Source organism: Eleutherodactylus coqui, chromosome 9 (genome assembly GCF_035609145.1).
Source record: "Eleutherodactylus coqui strain aEleCoq1 chromosome 9, aEleCoq1.hap1, whole genome shotgun sequence".
Classification (NCBI taxonomy): Eukaryota; Metazoa; Chordata; class Amphibia; order Anura; family Eleutherodactylidae; genus Eleutherodactylus; species Eleutherodactylus coqui.
The window spans coordinates 90613509-90633288 of record NC_089845.1 but is presented as its reverse complement, the minus strand read 5'-3'; the positions used below and the strand labels follow the sequence as shown (position 1 = coordinate 90633288).

Sequence of the window (19780 nt, the reverse complement as noted above, 5' to 3'; positions counted from 1 at the left end):
ATTTTTAACCACTTCTGCCTTCTCCTTTACAAGCCACATATCGCTCAATGAACATGTAGAGAATGCAGGAAGCAGCTCTGTCGTTTCCTACACAGGACCCGGTAATGTTTCCTGAATGGAACTGTGTCTGACAGTGACTTCTGCACACTAGTGGTATGTTTTACCCTGTAACTGGGACCCCTATAGATGCCCTAGTTACAGTACAAAAGAATGAAATTGAAAAAAAAATACAGTGTGAATAGTAACAGCCTGAACCTGGTGTTAAGTGGTGTTGTCTGTGTTACTCAAGACTTATGTGCTCTATTGGGAAATGCAAGGTCCACCATGTTGTTCCAGAATCTGTATACATACTGTAGATTATACCACTCACATATATTAGTAGCTATAAAGTGATTAGACAGTAACATAGTATGTAAGGCCGAAAAGATATATCCATCCAACTTAGCCTATTAGCCCCAAATGTTGATCCAGAGGAAGGTAAAAAATAAACCCAATGAGGTAGAAGCCAATTTTCTCCAATTAGGAGAAAAAATTCCTTCCTGACTCCAATCTGGCAATCGGAATAATCCCTGAATCACCAACCCTTCTGAAGTAAACAGTGACTATACCATGTAATATTGTATCGCTCAAGAAAGGCGTCCAGGCCCCTCTTGAACTCTTTTAGTGAATTTACCATCCCCATGTCCTTAGGCAGAGAGTTCCATAGTCTCACTACAGTAAAGAACCCCCTTCTATGTCACACATAGTAACATAGTATGTTAGACTGAATGTCCATCTAGTTCAGCCTGTTTCTACCTCCCCCACTGCCCCATGCCCTTATTGATCCAGACGAAAGCAAAAAAAACGAGGCAGATGCCAATTTAGCTAAAAAAGCTCGTCAGTGTAAAAACCTTCTTTCCTCTAGATGTAGTGGGCGCCCCCCTGTTACAGTCACAGCCATGGGTATAAATAGATGATGGGAGAGATTCCTGTATTGTCCCCTGATATATATATATATATATATATATATTTTTTTTTTTTTTAAAGGAACGTTTATTTAGCCAAAATAGATACATATACAAAAACAGCGGACACCAAAAAGAATGCACATCTTGTTGATACATCACAGTATATGAGAATTGAGAGAAAAAGAGGACAAAAGTAAAAACACTGAGTGTCTCGCATATTTGTGTGCGTTTCTCATAAAACATAGTATTTGGCTGTTCATTTTTGCATTTATTTATCAACTGCTCATAATAAAACAAACCCAAACCAGGTTAGGGCTCCAAGCCTCGGAGTCCCAAAATACCAGGAGAGAAAGAAAGAGAAGAAAAAGAGAACGGGAAGACCCCCCCCCCCCAGGTCAAAATAAACAAAGGGACATAAGAAACATTAGAGAAAACACCCCCCCCCCTCCCAGAAAGAATTTTAACCCTCCCCCCTTAATCCCTTAAACAACAAACCTGCGCGACTCTTAAAGAAAAAAAAAAAAAAAGGATTAGCCTAAACAGTAGATCGGCTCAAGCGGGTGTACCTTATTTTATCCCTTCCTAGGTTCTAGACAGGCATCTCTGCTGCCGTTGCAGGACAGTTTACTCAGCCCCCCCCAAATTTTGTCAAACTTCTCAGGACATCCTCTCGCCATATAAGTCAGTTTGTACATTGGAAGCACAGAGTTCACCACCTGGATCCATGCGTTTCTGGTCGGCTTAGCAGGGTGTTTCCAATTCAACAAAATCACCTTTTTAGCATAGAAAAATAGTAGTTTATATAAGGTGCGGGTTGCCGCTGCCACTGTCCCCTGATATATTTATACATAGTTATTAGGTTGCCTCATAGCCGTCTTTTTTCTAAACTAAATAATCCCAATTTTGATAACCACTCTGGGTATTGTAGTCCGCCCATTCCATTTATGACCTTTGTAATCGCTCAAGCTCTGATATGTCCTTGAGTACCGGTGCCCAAAACTGTACACAATATTCCATGCGTGGTCTAACCAGTGACTTGTAAAGAGAAGAAACAATGTTCTTATTATGTGCCCCTAGACCTTCTTTGATGCACCCCATGATCCTGTTTGCCTTGGCAGCAGCTGCCTGACATTGGTTGCTCTAGTTAAGCTTACAGTTAACTAAAAGTCCTTTTCCAGGTCAGTGTTTCCCAGTGGTTTCCCATCAGTGTGTAATAGACATGTATTTCCTCTGCCCATGTGCATAACCTTACATTTATCAGTAACATAGTAACATTGTATGCTAGGCTAAAAGAAGACAAAGTCCATCTACTTCAGCCTGTTTCTACCCCCTCTTGTTGATCCAGAGGAAGGCAAAAACCTGCAATGAGGCAGAAGCCAATTTACCCATTTGGGGGAAGAAATTCCTCCACGACTCCATAATGGCATTCAGAATACTGCCTGGATCAACCTTTGAATGTTCCTACCTGACTCTATCCTCGTGTTAAACCTCATTTGCCACTTTTCTGCCCAAGCCCCCAACTTATCCAGATCCTCTTGCAGTCTCCTTGCATCCTGTCTTGTATTAATATCTTTACACAGTTTTGAATGTCCACCAGAAGTCTTATATGAGATTAAGGGGGACTTAAATGTTAAAAAAATATTGCAAAAATAAGTACAAAAAAATTACACAAAAAAAAAATAATATATATATATATAAAACAATCCATCCTAAACCGTCGCCATATCCGAGATTATACAAATTATATATCAAAACTTCCAAAACAAAATGGTGTTCTGTACTTTATTGTAACAGATATATAATAATTTTAAAGATAAAGAATAGAGATGAGCGAACGTACTCGGTAAGGGCGATTTCGCAATCGAGCACCGCGATTTTCGAGTACTTCACTACTCGGGTGAAAAGTACTCGGGTGCGCTGTGGGTGAGCGGGGGGTTGCAGCGGGGAGTGGGGGGGAGAGGGAGAGAGAGAGGGCTCCCCCCTGTTTCCCGCTGCTACCCCCCGCTCTGCTGCGCCTCCCTCTGCCCCACAGCGCACCCGAGTACTTTTCACCGAGTAGTGAAGTACTCGAAAATCGCGGTGCTCGATTGCGAAATCGCCCTTACCGAGTACGTTCGCTCATCTCTAATAAAGAACTATAAATGTAAAAACATTTTTTTTTACTTTTTGTACACATTACCCAAATAAAACGAAAAAAATGGAAACAAATTTCATTTTAAAAAAATAGCACTATATGTGGTAAAAAAAAAACAGTAAAATTAATTTTGGCAGGCCAGGAAAAAAAAATAGAACCATAAAATCACCACATTAGCAAAATCGCTAAAAAGTGTCTGGTTCTTAAGGACCAAAACACTCTGGTCTGGTTAAATGACTTGGTGAGGTTGGGGTAAAAATCATGTGACTCCTGGTAAAACCGAGTGACCTGACCCATCTGATAAAGGATCTGCTGCTAAAATCTTGGTGATAGATATCACAGGAGAAAAGACAGAATTTAAATGGGCGCTCAGGTTGGGGAATAGGTAAAGAGGAAATAATAAGTGAAGCTGATTACACATATTACATTGTTACAGCTGAAGGGGGAGAGATAACACTGGTAGGTACATTTCTTAACTCCCTCTGGTCCTGGTCAGCATCAATAAGCATGGGTTGACAACAATGAAGATAGTGGCAATTATTCCAGGAATGTAGTCCAGAAGTGACCAGAGGATTTAGATGCACAAATTAATTTAGGCAGAATATGCTATTCAGTGTGTTTCAGGAGTATTTGCATGTTCCTTCTTCCTCAGTTTTAATTTTATAGCTCGTGAATGTACTTTATACATGTGTGTTTAGGCATCTGACTTATGGCTGTGGGCCTCTTTTATTCATGGGCTTTTAGGCATTTCCATAAAAAGGTTGTCCAAGTTAAAGCTTATCCGTAAAACTCCTTCTGCATGTACTAAAATACCAAATTGAAATGCACTTCCATTTCCCCGCTCACGCTTTGTCGCGCATCGGTACTTAGTCCTCCGCACCTGTGTTTAAAGGCTGCAGTTCCGCCCAGCTACGGGATGTAACGGGTGCTGCAGCCAGTAACAGAGATCAGCGGGAGCGCAGAGATGTGAGTATATCACTATTTGTTATTTTACTGCATGCAGAAGGAGTTTTACAGATAAGCTATAACTCGGACAACCCCTTTAATGTTTGAATGGTTAGTAAATCCCTGCATCTGCCTGTAAGCAGCAGCCCTTGAGAGCCGCTCTGAACCAAAAACTGTCCTTTAATCTAGAACCTAAGGCTCTGGACTTTGTTCTGGTCCAGCAAGATTCCAAAAATTATCTCACACTCTGGAACTAGTCCAACATTTGCAGAATCCAAGACGAAGAGCAGATGGTTGCTACTTTCATGCATATATTTGCATGTAGATAAACTCTTTAATTCACACTGGCCCTTTGCATGAGCAGCTAAAGGAACTTTATTGTGTATAATAGTTTTTCATGTAAGTATTGAAATGACTACTTTATTCAGCTCTCTTATTAAGATGTCACATCAGCTACACAAACACCATAAAAACAGTATGTATAGTATGGAAGCATCAGATTCAGTTGTATCGTTTAATGAGGTCAGGTAGTGATCACATTCTGTTACATATATGGGGGATTTATGTAGAGCTCTGTGCCAGAATTTTGGTATAAAATGTACAATTTTTTAACCTTTTTTTTCACCAACCTTGACAATTTTCATTAAGTGACCAAGGCTTATTGGAAGAGAAGGCAGCCTGCCAAAAACTGACATAGATTACAGCACATATTTACATCAGATCATAACTGGCATTAATTTGATACTTTGTGTCTCATTGCACGGCCAGAGATGCACCGAAGAGGCATGTGCCTCCCAATAAATTTATCACATCTTACTCTAGTGGGCATTTTACGTAGCATATGTTAAAAGGTCCCTAAAATGAGATGTTAAGAATTGCTATATGCAGGGAGTGTCGGCTCCCTGCAAATTGTCAAATACAGCTTATGTGTAAGAACGGGCTGCATATGTAACTGTCTATATCAACATTTCATCCTTATGCAGCAGGTAATTTGTAAGAAGTAAGAGCGCATAAAAAAAGACAATGCAGCATTTGTTCCCTACTTGTTGGTGACCCTCTTGGGAAAAGCTTCATGCCATGTTTCCCTGCAAATAAGACCCTGGCTTATATTAATTTTTGCCCCAAAAGAGGCACAGGGTGTTATTTTCCAGGGATGTCTTAGAAGGCATAGTCCAGTTCCCTCCTGTTGTTCTCCACAGTTCTGGCAGGCTTCTGTGCAGTTCTCAGCCGCCAACAGAAGATCGCTTGCTAGTAACGGTTCATAACTGCGGTGCTTGATGAACCAATCATAGCCATTCAATTTAATTGGCTTAGCGTGGCGTTTGAGAACCAATCAGAGCAATTGCTTGCTGGAGGCAGGGCTTACAAACTCAATTACCAGCAAGTGATATTCTGTTGGTGGCTGAGAAGTGCACGGAAGCCTGCCGAGACAGCGGAGAATAGCAAGAGGCACCCGGACGGCGCATGCTAGGTAAGAATTGCTTTTTTTCTTCATGTAGCGTAGCAAGGGCTTATTTTTATGGGGTAGGGCTTATATTTCAACCCCCCCAACCGAAAATCAGGGTAGGGCTTGTTTTAGGGGCAGGCCTTATTTCTGGGGAAACGCGGTATATGAATAGACTGCAGTTGCCATCTTTCTACTATATATATATATATATATATATATAATATATATATTAGTAGAAAGCTGGCATATATGTAAATATCCATGCTCAGGAAAATTATTCAGTTGCATTAGGAATAATAGTTATAATACAAAGGTGTCGACTAATTCAAATACATGAAATACTCAGGACGAACTAACGTAGAGGTCCCTTTTTCATGTGGCCCCACTAGCCTAGCTTCATAGACCATGGCGGAATTTCTTAGAAGCCTCTGCAGGCTTTCCTTTTTTTCTTAGCACATCTAATTAAAAGATTTTCCAGTAAAGGCCCATATACACGCAAAGATAATATTTCAAACGATTGAAAGATTGACAGTTTTAGCAATCATTTGCATAAAGTGTTAAACAGTAATGTCCATGAACACTCAATCATTTTTATTGGCATGTAAAAGGGGCCTCTGGGAGCTGTTTGCAGAGCCCAGCATGTGGGCTGGGCTCTGCAAACAGCTGCATTGTTCGCTCACAGGCTGCAGGCAGAATACAATGTAATCTCTGGCACCCGTTGAGAACACAGCATGCGGTCTGTGAGAGATACGTTATCTCTCTGCAACTGAACAATGAATTTTAAGCTCACCTTAAAACCATCATTTAGACAAAAAGTGCACAAAGCCAGCTTTTACACGCAACGATTATTGCTCTTCTGCGGTCGTTTGAACAAATTTTGAGCGATAATCATTGCGTGTAAATGGGCCTTAAGCAACATTCCAATTAAGTTTGTTGTACAGAGTGGCCGATGGAAAATTAGCCCAGCAGCACAATCTTATGAAAGTTGTCTAAAAGAAAATTTCTGTTGCCCGTAGTAACCAATCACAGCACATCTATAATAAAAAATGTTAAAAAGTCTTATTTGTATAGCGCCAACTTATTCCGCAGTGCTTTTGAGTATTTTTTTTTATTTATTACCCCCACCGCTTTTATTTTACCTCAGCAGTATAAGAACTGAGAGCTGAGTTTCGATTGGTTGCTATGGACAACAAAGACAGATTTTCTTTTAGACAGCTTTTAGAGTGCGGTGACGGGCTAATTTTCTGTAGATGCTATGGTGATGATGAGTGAGTGTGAGGCATAGCATGTAGTTAGATAATGCATACATAAGAGGGTAGAGTGTATTTGATAACACACCATACCATATCAGACAATGATGTGTGTGTGTGTGTGTGTGTATGTGTATACACACACACATATACACACACACTATATAAAATATTAGATAAGAGTAGGTTCCCTGGCAGTCAGGGGCCTTCAGCTGCTTGTTCGCCCAAGCAATGAGCCTTATCAGCGCCACATGCTGATATCTCAGTGGGCGGCACTGATAGCATTCTTTCAGCTGGTATCCCGCTGGTAGTTCTTAGTGGGACCCCAGCTGATAGCATTTACAAAAGAGCTGCATTGTTCTTGGAGCTATTGCATTGGTATCCCGCTCCGCCTGCATAGCTCTTAAGTAACTAATTAGCTACTTAGAGTTATGCAAAGATGATCGCTCAAAACTGTCACTCAAACTGCAGTTTGAGCATTTTTTGAGCGATCACTGCGTGTAAATGGGCCTTTAGTCTTCATCTCCCAGAAACCGAATTATCAATGCAAAGTCTTTGAAGTCCTTTGCATACTTTCAAAAAGTACATCAGCATCAGCTGCACATGCTATGTCTGTGTCTAGTGGACGTACAGGTTAAAGTCACAATTTACACTGATGAATTGATGAAAGCACATATGTGGTGTCCCATGTGGGTTTATTTCTGTTAAATTATAATTCTTATAATTATTTTTAGGCACAACTAGGCAGATGTCCTAATACTGTCTAATCATTAGGCAATGTAAACTTAGACTAGGCAGTACAGATGAGTGAGCATACTCGCTAAGGGCAATTGCTCGAGCGAGCATTGCCCTTAGCGAGTACCTGCCCGCTTGAGAGAAAAGGTTCGGCTGCCGGCGCGGGGGAGCGGTGAGTTGCGGCAGTCAGCAGGAGGGAGCAGGGGGGAGAGAGTGAGAGAGAGATCTCCCCTCCGTTCCTCCCCGCTCTCCCCCGCAACTCCCTTCCCGCCGCCGGCAGCCGAACCTTTTCTCTCGAGCGGGCAGATACTCGCTAAGGGCAATGCTCACTTGAGCAATTGCGTTTAGCGAGTATGCTCGCTCATCACTATTAGGCAGTCTTTAAATGTGCCAGATTTTTCACAGTGATTCTGCTGAATGATAAATCTATTGAATTGTAGACTTTATGCCACCTATTAGTTGGCATAGTTCATGCCAATAATTGCTCCAAAATTTTGGTGCAATTTTTCTGGCGTGATTTTCCACATTTAGTCCACACCTCCTTTTCCACAAGGCCATGCCTCTTTTCAGACATATCGAAAAAAGTGTTCAAAAATGTCTAAAATGCATCATAGATGTGTTGCAAAGTCAGACAGCTTTTTGGCGCAATCTGTGCCAGAAAACTGTTTCATCCTCAGTTATAAATCCACCCCAATATGTTTCCTTACACTTGCAGCGTTATCATGACTGCTATAGTGTGACCCTACGAGACAAAACGTAATAGAAAGAACTATTAACCTGCTATCTGATCACATCATCAAATGTTTAAGATGTTTTAATCAAAATGAGATTAAAGACGTCTCTTCTGTCTCAAATTATAAATCAGAGCTGGAATCTATTAGTTTAAAACAATAAAGTAAATGATGAGTATAATGAAAAAGGTAAAAATAAAATGACCTGCTGACTAGGAAGTAAGCATAACGGATATTTCCAGCTCTTCAATAAAATTTCACAGCATGCTAATACTTCTCTTCAGACAGCTCATATAAATATATCTCATCAGATCATTTAAGATGTCCATAAATTCAAGTACCCATTCAGGGAGTCAAGATTACACAAATATCATTATAAGCAAGGCCGTATTTACAGCTCAGGCTGCCCCAGGCACTCAGCCTGAATACACCCCTATTAAATAACCAATTACAATCCCCAATTATCATCATAATTCACTCATTTCTGAGGAATCATAGTGATAATTGGTCAGCGGTAACAATGGAAAAGAACTACCATTTATCATTTGCCATTGATTGTAATGCTATAAAAATAATTATCAGTGGCACGATTGATAAATGTTATATGCTGCTCACAGTGACATATACACTTGACATTGTTGCCTAGAGGCAAGTACAGCCTAATCCTGGTGTTAAGTGGTGTTGTCTGTGTTACTCAAGACTTATGCGCTCTATTGGGAAATACAAGGTCTATCATGTTGTTCCAGAATCTGTATACCAGGTCTTCTACCAGGTCATTAATAAATATATTACAAAGAGTAAGGCACAGTGCTGCCCCCTTTGGTATCCCACTACTAACGGTGACCCAATCAGAGTAGGTACCAATTAAGACTACGCTCTGCTTTCTATCACTGAGCCAATTACTTACCCACTTACACACAATTTCCACCAGACCAAGCATTCTCATTTTATATACCAACCTTTTATGCGGCACAGTATCAAACGCTTTGGAAAAGTCCAGAAACACGAGATCCAATGACTCTCCCCTGTTCAGTCTAGAACTCCCCTCCTCATAGAAGTGGATCAGATATCACCATAGCATTTATAGCTATCACCCACTGTATTACTGTTGAATGAAAACACAACGTGAACACTGGAGTAACCACCATACAGCAGTTAGTTTGACTTGGTCAAACTGTCTTATCTTGTGTGAACCCACCACAAGAGTGACAGCTAGAAGAAACTTGCAGAGATGTTTCCTGATGCTTCCATGCAGTTTCTTCAGGGCTTATTCACATTTTTGTATTTTACATCCATGCTTTGCGTGTTCTCCATCTATACAGCAGACTTCACGCAGACAGCACATGGAGCCATAGTTGTAAATGGGGGCAGTTCTTATATGCATCATTTCACAGAGTCATGGTTCACATGAAAAAAAAATGACAGCATTCACTATTCTTGTCCAATGTGGATTAGAATGGGCCATTCAAGTCAAAAGATCCACATGGTTGGCATTGGTGTGCTGTCCATTTTTCTTTGTGTTCAGTCTTTTCAGACACAACACAGGCGAGATTTCAAATACTAATCTGAATAAGCCCTCAGAATAAGGCTAGGGCTACACAGCGACTTTGATCACAACACAGGTTGGGAGACCAAAGATGGCGGTGTAGCCATGGGATCTTCTAGACTAATGGAAGTTGGTGTGGGTGTTGTTGCATCTCGCAAGTAGCCATGACCATGAACCTGCAGATCACAAAAATCCAGCAAAGGTTTTTAAAATTTGTGGGTCGTATCTACTTGTGAGTTACAATGCCACCCACATTGACGTCTATTAACACTAGGAGATTGCAGGGCTATGCTGCAACCTCTGTCACAGCCAAAGTCATCGTGCCATCCTTGCTTAAAACTGCTTACTGCTAGTAGGTGATAGACTCTTTCAGGAAGCATTAAAACATTTTTACGCCTGACTGATATACGCAACCATCTGAGGCATTGGTTTCCAATACATTCGTTCATACGGGCGAATATACAGCACGTAGATACAATGGACTGTCAAAAATGGAACATACGCGACTGAAATACGGCCAACGTATATACGATGGGTAAAAAGATAGTTCTGGAATTATCTTTTGCCTGATGTACGGCGGCAGCTCCCATAGACTCCTATTGTAGCTGGAAAAAAAGGGAAAGGGATGCATCTTAGCAGCGTCCAACGCTGGGAAGAGCTTTCATGTGCCTCTATATAGGCAATGGAAGGCATCCCAAGGATTTTTGCACAGCGAGGGTTTTCCGGGGCGCAACATATATTTTCGCTAAAAACGCCGCTCCCGGTTGTGTGAATGGACAAGAAAACGCTGGCCATGATTGCAGAAAAACGTGCGTTCATGCAATTTTACAGCAAAAACACATACGCTCGTGTGAAAGAGCCTTAAAATAGTGACAGTCACACTGATTACAGTGATATGTCTGCTGTGTAGGTCTGTGCAGTAGTTTTGGAGAAACTTGCATTTAATTAGTATCAGGGCTCAGTCACACGGGCGCATCGGCACCCGTACACCGGTGCCTATGTGCCCGTGTGACTGGCAGTTAGAAGACGGCCGTACCTGAAGACGGCCGTCTCTCTCCAGCGCTGATGAAAGAACACATGACCGGCAATGAAGCCGGTCACATGTTCTTCCTCCCGCCGCTGCAGAGAGACGTCCGTCTTCAGGTACGGCCGTCTGCTGGCTGCAGTAACACGGGCGCCGATGTGCCCGTGTGACTTAGCCCTTAGTCTACCCCACCCCGCAGCCAATGATGTGCAGCTGTCATTCTATGCACAGTAATAAGCAGCAGAGAGCTGTCAGTCATTGGCAGGAGGGTGGGATGGGTGTGTAGGTACTGCAGCTCATGAATATCCAGGACTCCTTAAAGTAGTCCTCTATGCATTTGCTGCTACTGATAAAATGCAAGTTTCTCAAAAACTACTTATACAGATACACACTGCAGACATATCACTGTAATCAGCGTGACTATCACTACCTTATGATGCCCTCAGAGAGGGGTGCAAAAAGATGGTAATAGAACCCCCCCCCCCCCCCCCCCCTGAAAAAAAAGGCATTTTTTAATAATAAATTCTGCTGGAGGACTAGGAGAGTGAAAAAAGAGTAGTGTGTAGTTTTTATTCCCAGCAGCTAGTGGCGCTCCCTGCAGGGGACCTCCAGTGACTGGTGGAAAATAGGTCCCTGATTATAAGTCCCACAGCTTGAGCCTTTTCTCCTGGCTGTATAAAATTCTTCCAACCTGATTAATTGTGCTACGAGGCGCTAGAAGAGGAAATAGACTCCGTATTTTTTGTGGGAGTAGTTTGCACACAGAAAGATGATCAGTTTTAATTTTATGGATTGTGCTGATATTTCCAGCGGAATGTTATTATCACTAATTTTATTGCAATTCTTATGCGGCAGTTTTACGGTTATCATTACGAAGTAAATTACACCAATTATAAGAAGGATCACTGCACAGGGTGAGCAGCACGGTAAAATACAATATCCTGTCAGTAATACAAAGGCCATACTCATCTGGACGTGCTGAATGACATTGGGTCATGTCCAGAATTATTAGAAGGGTCCTCTGCTCAGGATCATTATCCCCTCACCATAGTGGAGAGGAGTCACATCTCATCGAGGTGTGGGTGGTGTGCAATACAGATTCAGCATACAATGCAACAGATGGGGTAACCAAAATGTACAGTATTTATGCAAAAATAAGGTTGAATGCCCATCGGCGATTGCCTCTGGATCCTGCAGCAAATACTGCCCATAGTCATGCTATGGAAAATGTTTTCCATGCCCACGAGTGGAAATCAACTGCGATTTTCCGCTCGCGTGGGAAAATCGCAGCATGTCCTACTCTAGTGCGAGCCTCGCACGGACAGCTTCCATTGTCGTCCTGCGGCGAGTCGCAGCCGATCCGCATCATCTCCGGCGCGATTCTGTGCACTGTGCATGTGCGGCCGCGTCCCAGCCGGCCCATCCACAGAGCAGAAAGAAGACAAGATAACAGGTACGTGGGGGTCAATGCCGGCCGGGGCACAGGGTCTGATACTGCTGCAAGATTTCGCAGTCGGAATCCGACCCGGCCGTGTGTATTCAGCCTTACGCAGTTTAGCTTTTACCTTAAGATGGTTTGTCCGCAGCAATTGCTAGCTAAATACTAGGATCTGAGGATTAGTACTGCTTTGTACTAAATTTGAAATATTACTAATGCTGCGAAAACAGTATCAATAATACAGATAAGTCCCATTGAACAGAAATATAAATCAGTTACCTACTCAGTCTCTTTTAGGAAAGCTATTTCCTCTTTTACTTGTGCAATGTTCTTATAAATGATGCAGCCCTTAAACTGCCCACCATCTCCCTTGTTGTATATCTGCAGTAAAGAATTTTACAAAAATCTAATTGATGTCAGGGAAAAACAGGACATTTTTTTAATCCTGGCGCCTCTTCTCCGTACTAACTGTACAGTGTGAGCATATAGATCTTTTGATGCCTTAGCAAAATTAAAGCACATGTACAGATTTAAGTAATAAACCAACAATGCTGTAAGAGGTCGAATGAAGAGCTTCTCCTTCAAAGGACCTGTATCACTAATCTACAGAATAGATAATAAGTCTGATCACTGGGGGCCCCACTGCTGGTGCACACCGATCACTAGACACAAGTCCTGAACTCACCGTTACACCACTGCCAATGCCACTGCATTCAGTGTCCATGGGACTACCACACTAAGCTGGCTTGACATTGTTGCCGTATACAATGCAATATAGAACAATTGATACAACCCTTATAATCTACCGTATAGCGCCCAAATACAATTGTCAGAAGGCACCCAAATAGCACTGTCCAATCAACAAACCAGAAAATATAGCTACATCCATTTGCTGCTTCCTCTTTATATGTCCAGACAACAAGTGTGGAATTAGCTTCAGATGCCAAAGCCATTATGCCTTAAATAGGTTATATCGCTTATAGTTACATCCAGCCCATAATACCAAACAGTTTTTGTATTTACACTTATTAAAATATGTTTGCACCCTCAAATATTCCAGGAGTAATGCTAAAAGAGCGTCACCTGCTGTTTCTATTGAAGAGCCTTTCTGGGTTTAGTCCACCTTGGTGTTATGTCCGAGTCGGATACCAAACACCTTGTTCAGATCAGAAAGAGTTGTTCAAAAAGGATGGATATACAAACAACTTTTTGTAAACATGAGTAACAAAACTATTTATTATAAGAACTCTTCCCCTATTGTAATAATACGAGGAAACCCTACCTAAAAGTGGAACAATCATCTGGAACCTGGGCGGCAACCTAGACTATCCCTACGTGGTGACAAGAGAGGTGACAATTAACACCTGTATTAAACAATTGACACAGCAGTACTAGGAAGCCGATATTACTAAACTAGCCAAATAAGCAAAGACACCACAAACTTATTTGAAAGCGTGATGACACTAGGAGGACGCTGACCAGATCAGAACTCCGCCATGAAGATGAATAATCAGCGCCCTCTGAGAATGGGGGTCTGGAATAAATATACTTTAATAATGCTTGATTGGCCGACTCGGGAGTACTATCTCCCCACCGACCAAACCCAACCACCAGCAGATGTTAGTGTCAGACACTGAATGACAGGGCTCATGCACCAACACCGCGGTCACATGGGCTGGGGCTAATGTGTTTTTACCCCAGATCCATTTCCTGGTTACAGCCGGCAAACCATGACAATCAGTAAATGATCCAAGGTTTACAACAATTACTGAGGTGGACACATAATAGAAACAACAGGTGATGCTATTCTAACATTAATTCTGGAATATCTGGTGATAGAAACATTTTTAATAAGTATAAATAAAGAAAATGTTTATAATTATGGGTAGATTCAACACGAAAAATAAACTTTTTGGGAAGACCCCTTTAGGGCACCCCATTCACTAGTGATACATGTCGCACGCCTCTAGGACCTGCCTTGCTTTAAATAAGTGTGCTTAGGATGTATTTAATGGTGAGTAAAATAGGTAGAGATCCACTAGTGAAGTGTCATCACTAGAGTTGAGTGAACGTACTCTGCTGAGCTTGATGCTCGTTTGAGTATTAGCGTACTCGATGGTGCTCGTTACTCGAATGAGCATCAAGCCATGTTTGACGCAGCCCCAGTTTTTGGATCCTCCCCGCTGTGACGTGCCTGTTTTGGCCCCCTACCCGCCGCGACACAGCGCGTGTGAATGGCAACTTTTTTGTCTGGGAGAGAGAGAGGGGGAGAGAGAGAGGGGGAGAGAGAGAGGGAGAGAGAGAGAGGGGGAGAGAGGGAGAGGGAGAGAGAAAAAAAACGAAAAAAAAAACTAAACTCAGGACTCGGCGTTCCACATACAAAAATGCTCGAGCCTCCCATTGTAGTCAGCTCGACTCGAATAACGCGGACCCGAGCATTTGGGTGCTCGCTCATCTCTAGTCATCACTGTCCTCACCATGGCGGGGATCTGCATTGTATTTTCTACACAGAAAAATAAAGTATTTTCAAGGTACTTTTCGCATGGCTTGTTCATTCATGTAACCAAACCTAGCGCAGGGTGATCCTGAACATGACATCATGGCCATGGTGAGTATTCTGTAAGGGGCTTGCCATACTTTACAGTGTCACCAATAGTAACTGTGCTCTGTGTCAGTACATTCTAAAAGCTCAATAAATACATTTTTCTTCAATGTCATTTTTATTATGTTTAGCTTTGTTCGATTTCTTATTATTATTGCCATTAAAAACTTTAATGAGGGCACATTAAAAGAACTTTAGCAAAATCATCTATAAAGGAAGACTATGGCTACTATTCCCAGTAAATAACACAGAGAAGATAAAAGTTGGACAGATTTAGGAATAGTACGGTTATCTGAGAGAATGTGTTTTTAATCAGGTTTATTGGTTGGAAGATCCTTTATGTCATACCGATAAAGAAGCTAATGCATCTCCTTCTCTTCTCAGTCTCCAGCACATAGCTACTCCAGCTATGACTCTGGAAAAAATGAAAGTGTAGGTGGTTGTGGTGAAGATTTATCTTTGAATCGGGGTGATGAAGATGAAGATGACCACGATGACCATGAGGATGTTGAGAAGGCAACTGAAGCAGACGGAGTAGAGGCAGAACGCCTGAAAGCTTTTAATGTAAGTGATCGTTGTGACAAGCAAGCCTGCAGAACAAATGCCTCTACTATGCTATGCCCCTATTGCAGTTACGCTTATGGGGTACAATTTCTTTGTTTCGTTCTGTTTTTTTGGCTACAGGGCTCAGATGACTTTGGAAATGTTGTGCCAATAGCTATGCTATGCTGCTTCATGATTCATAATTCTCTCTGATCCATTTTAAATATAGGATCATTTTTGTTGCATTCTTTATGATCTTTGCAGACTGGCAGAAATTATTTGAGTAGAATGAAAAAGGGAAAAAAACATTTCCTCACTGATGACCTTCTTATTGCATATAACTATTACTGCTTTCATAGTAAGCAGTCATCACTCCATCTAATTTGCTGAGAAATTGCATTTAGAATTTGTGGGAGATTATTGCAAATTTATTATATATTTTTTTTAAATTTTCATTCAATATTTTCAACAAAAATTTTACAGTCTGAAACTATTAAATGAATATTAAAGCTCAAAGTCCTGGAAACTAGATTGTTGCCTGTTAAAGGGAACCTGTTGCCTGGTTCATGCTGCCTAAGCAATGGGTGGCATGAACTTGGCTGTGTATGTGTTATTCTGAAACCTCGCAACGCTTCAGAATAAACCTACTTTGACTCAGAACATAGCTCCATGTCATGGAGGAGGGTTGTGTGGTCCCTCCTTGCCCAAATCACCTAGAGAGGCAGCTCTCTCCCTATAGACAAAAGAGGAGAGAAATGTCACTCAACATGATATGGGTAGGGACAGGGCAGCACTGCCCCATGCCTGTGACTTGGAGCTTCCTTATGCGTCAACTTCTAAAGTATATTTATTCTGAAATGCCAGATCTTTTCAGAGTAAGACTTACATGGGCACAATGTCCACAACTGGACAAGGCTGTGACAACATTAACCTCTCTTAAAATCCAGTTCTAGCTACAAAATTGCTTGGGTTGTTATTCCAAACTTTTTGTAAAGGCTGATTTACACACAACGATTATCACTCAAAATTCGTCCAAACAACGGCTTTTGAGCGATAGCCATTGTGTGTAAATGTGTGTCTATCATGCACTTACCGTGAACTCTTCGTCCATGGCTGAGTTCAGCTCAGCATAAAAGCAGTCATCCCTGATAAGAGGGACGGCATGCTGTGTTTTCCGTGGGCAGCGGTGATTTCATTGTATGCAGCCTGCTGCCCAATGCAGAACAAAAGTGATGTATTTAGAGAACAGACCACCCACTGTTCTCTAAATACATGCAAATGAAGCTAGTTAGCTACTAATGGGCTGTTTAGCCTATTAGTAGCTAATGCAAAATGATCACTCAAAACTGTCAGTTTCTGACAAATTTTCAGCAATCATCTTTGCGTGTAAATGGATCTTAAGATGTTTAAAGGTCTTGTTTGATCCACTGCCTACCAGTGATTAAATATACTTATATTCAAAGTCTTTGGTTTAACTTGTTGTCGAGCCAAAAAATACTAGTTTTTCTTTTAAAAAAATCTATATAATGTTTCCTTATTGTGTCTGAGCTTATCTTCATGAAGACTGTAGATGACTTTTACAGTGAGCCGTATGTGCCTAGAAATATCCCATATACGATGTTTATTCTTTATTTTATCTGTAATTTCCTTTCTTTTATTTGCTGTAGGGAATGTCTATGATATTCTGTAGGTTAGAGCTTTGTCTTGTGCCGCTTGTTATATATGTTTTGTGTATTTTCTGAATGTTTGTGTTCATGCTTTTCTTTGAATTACGATGACAGAATGTGTGATACTGTAAAACAATGCTTACTACATTTTTTTATTTTATGGGACTTGTATGTGTTTTTGCAATGTTAATCATTTTGCTTCTACCTGCTGCCTTGAGATACTTCATAAGGAAGTATATTTGGCCTAGGATGATGCTTCTTTTATACCAACCATGATGACAAAGTATCTATTCCAATCAAGAATCTATGGTAGTAAGATGAGAGACAAGAGCAGTCCTCCAACCCCTTCTCCTCTGTCTCCCTCTTACCAACAGATGTTTGTCAGGCTGTTTGTAGATGAAAACTTGGACCGAATGGTCCCTATCTCTAAGCAGCCCAAAGAAAAGATCCAGGCAATCATTGACTCATGCAGGCGACAATTCCCTGAGTATCAAGAGCGTGCCAGAAAACGTATACGCACTTACCTCAAGTCCTGCAGGCGGATGAAAAGAAGTGGTTTTGAGATGGTGAGTTTTGACGTAAAATCAAGCCCATCAAAACCCCATATGTAATTTCATGACACTATTTTGTTTTCATCTTAGTGTCTTTATTTTACCCCCTGGTTCTATTAGTTAAAACATTTTTTGTAATCCTTCCATCATTCCTGAATTTTTTCCCATTTGTTCCTTAAGTAAAATAAGCCTGTGTCTTATCATTTATCACCAGGGCTCTAAAAAGGGGTTTTCCAGGCAGCATCGGCTGTCAAGGCCAGAATGCATCGGCTTTGGAGCGGAAGCCGCTGCTCCGACTCTGTTTAGTGACTGGTGCTCATAATTGTAGGTGCTGCTCTCATTGAAATCAATGGTAGCTATGCCTGCAGTTACAAGCTCCGGCCACTACACGGGTTGGAGCAGCGGCTTTCACTCTAAAGCCGATGCATTCTGGCACTGACAGCGGGCATTGCCTGGCAGACCCCTTTAAGACAAAGTTGATTAAATGAACACTATACAGTACATAGAAAAGGATGGGCTTAAAAGCAAGAGCAAGGAGATCTAGAACAGGGTAGTGCAGGGATGTGTATGAGCGGCTCCATTCGGTAGGGGAGTTCGATTTCATTATTCAGCCTGAACAATGATTCGCACTGGTTCATTTCCTGGGTTCTTATTTGATTTTCTGAACCTTATTTCCCTATTTTATTCCTTGACAAATGAAATAGTTTAGCATATTCATTTCTAGTATCAAAATCATATACTTGTGCCTTCTGCTGTGTACCACCAGTCATGCATAAATTGTCAGGTCTAATAATACAAGGAGTAAACAATTTAAATGATAGGAAACCATCAAGCATAAAATGAATTGTTTGCAGTAAAAGGTTTATAATGGATATGACGTTAGTCTTGTAAGGGAGGAAAATGATATGAGCTGTGCTCATGGGTCGAGCATGCACTGCATCCAGTCATACATTTCTATACTATTAACTATTCAATTGCGGTACATGTGCTGTTATGGTAAGTCGCAAACTAAAATCCAGATATTGCCTCCTCTGAGGTGCTCAGCTCATTTGTTATTTTTATTTGACTTTTGGATGTGAATAAATGAATTAGTGCTATTTTAGAATTGTACAGGATCATTCAAAAGGCAGGGCCACCCAGAATATCTTTTAAACTGAAGGAGAAACAAGTAGGAAACTTTGTAGAACACTTAGATGAATGAAAGAAAACTTTTTGACACTATGGTGGCACCCTTCAGCCATCTTGATGGCAGCTATGTTGGATTCAGCCCCAGAAATAGAAAGGAGGTCAGACCAGTTCTCGGTTATCATCTATAACTCGAAAGTGGTTGCAGGTATTGAGAAAATGGCTGCACGACCAATTCTGATGAAAATCTACCTTTACAGCATGTATCCCATAGCCTTCTATCCCTTCTAAATGTTCTACAAAGTTTCCTACTTGCCCCTCTTTTCATTCAGAAGATATTCTGGGTGGCCCTGTATTTATGCTAATGAAATGAGACTTATATACATGGCAGAGCTCCTTGCCAGCACATAAAGCCTCAGTATGGCGCTGTATTATGGAGCTATTTGCCTGGAAGCAAGGCTTTTAGGGGAGATTAGATCCATAATATGATGTCTGATTATGGCGTGATTTTTTTTCTGTATAATTCACACAACATTGGACATGAAAAACTATGCTTGGAATTGGTGGCATATGGAGATACGGTAGAGCCCAAAGAATTCCGTGGGTACCATAATATTGCTCCATACACCATGGAGGTTGTTGGGATTCACAATATGATAATGTGCTGGAGGCTATGAGAATTGTTTTTGACCTTACCATTGTGTGTACATCACAACTGATGGACTGGCTCAAATATAGCCCCTCCAATATGTGCCATGTTTTCCAAGTAATTATAGTAATTATATTGGCTAGAGTCATTGGCAATATGCTCATATGCAAGATCGCACTACTTTTTTTCCTGAAATGTAGCTGTCTGGGAGATATGAGGTTTACAAATTTCATGTATTGCAATCTGCCCAGTTGGTGGTCTTGCAGCTTCTTCTGGTCTGCGCTGTTTACTGCTCAGTCCTCCTCAGCCCCTCCACTTGTCTAGTAATTGTAGCTGTAGGTGTCAATAAGAGAAGGGCAAGGGCTGAGGAGGACCAAGGAGGAAACCGCTAGGGCCAGAATAAGTTGCAAGACCCCTATTGTATGGATTGCAGCTGATGTACATAA

General features: G+C 41.3%; 1 protein-coding gene across 4 annotated transcripts in view; it reads left to right on the top strand.

Moving 5' to 3' along the window:
• The window catches only part of NOL4 (nucleolar protein 4), a 291792-nt gene that overhangs the window by 220824 nt on the left and 51188 nt on the right, over positions 1-19780 (top strand). For 2 of the 4 annotated variants that reach the window (XM_066578049.1, XM_066578048.1), the window contains exons 7-8: positions 15184-15363; positions 17384-17575. In XM_066578049.1, the coding sequence (XP_066434146.1) occupies positions 15184-15363; positions 17384-17575 (372 nt within the window). The remainder of the gene's footprint in view (positions 1-15183; positions 15364-17383; positions 17576-19780) is intronic. The other 2 variants (XM_066578051.1, XM_066578050.1) reach the window with 1 other exon arrangement.